Source organism: Coturnix japonica, unplaced genomic scaffold (genome assembly GCF_001577835.2).
Source record: "Coturnix japonica isolate 7356 unplaced genomic scaffold, Coturnix japonica 2.1 chrUnrandom460, whole genome shotgun sequence".
Classification (NCBI taxonomy): Eukaryota; Metazoa; Chordata; class Aves; order Galliformes; family Phasianidae; genus Coturnix; species Coturnix japonica.
Window position 1 is genome coordinate 186,920 of NW_015439873.1, and position 970 is coordinate 187,889.

Consider the following 970-nt stretch of genomic DNA (forward strand, 5'->3'; position numbering starts at 1 on the left):
ATGGGGTTTTAATGGGGTTCTAATGGGATTTAGTGGGTTCTAATGGGATTTATGGGGTTTTAATGGGGTTCTAATGGGATTTAGTGGGTTCTAATGGGGTTTATGGGGTTTTAATGGGATTTAATGAAGTTCTAATGGGTTTAATGGTTTTTAATGGGTTCTAATGGGATTTAATGGGGTTTAATGAGGATTTAATTGGTTCTAATGGGGTTTATTGGGGTTTAATGGGGTTTTAATATGGTGTAATGGGGTTTAATGGGGTTTAATCAGGTTTAATCAGGTTTTAATGGGATTTAACGGGGATTTAACGGGATTTATGGGGTTTTAATGGGTTCTAATGGGATTTATGGGGTTTTAATGGGGTTTTATGGGATTTAGTGGGTTCTAATGGGATTTATGGGGTTTTAATGGGGTTCTAGTGGGATTTAATGGGTTCAAATGGGATTTATGGGGTTTTAATGGGATTTAATGAAGTTCTATTGGGTTCTAATGGTTTTTAATGGGTTCTAATGGGATTTAATGGGGTTTAATGGGGATTTAATTGGTTCTAATGGGGTTTAATGGGGTTTAATGGGGTTTTAATATGGTGTAATGGGGTTTAATGGGGTTTAATCGGGTTTTAATGGGATTTAATGGGGTTTTAACGGGGTTTTATGGGGTTCTAATGGGTTCTAATGGGATTTATGGGGTTTTAATGGGGTTCTAATGGGATTTAGTGGGTTCTAATGGGTTTTAATGGGGTTTAATGGGGTTTAATGGGGTTTCTATGGGGTTATAGGTTCTGTGTGGACAATGGGGCCATGATCGCTCAGGCCGGATGGGAAATGCTGCGAACGGGGCAGAAAACCCCAATAGAGCAGTCCGGGATCACACAGAGGTGGGTTATGGGGTCTATGGGATCTATGGGGTTAATGGGGTCTATGGGGTTATTGGGGGCTATGGGGTCTATGGGGGCTATGGGGTTATTGGG

General features: G+C 40.6%; 1 protein-coding gene across 1 annotated transcript in view; it reads left to right on the forward strand.

Annotated features, from left to right (window-relative positions):
- The window catches only part of OSGEP (O-sialoglycoprotein endopeptidase), a gene marked incomplete at its 3' end in the record, with an annotated part of 76,527 nt that extends 75,631 nt beyond the window's left edge, over positions 1-896 (forward strand). The window contains exon 10 of the mRNA XM_015850446.2: positions 779-896. Coding sequence (XP_015705932.2) covers positions 779-896 — 118 coding nt within the window. The remainder of the gene's footprint in view (positions 1-778) is intronic.
- Positions 897-970: the final 74 nt, after the last annotated feature.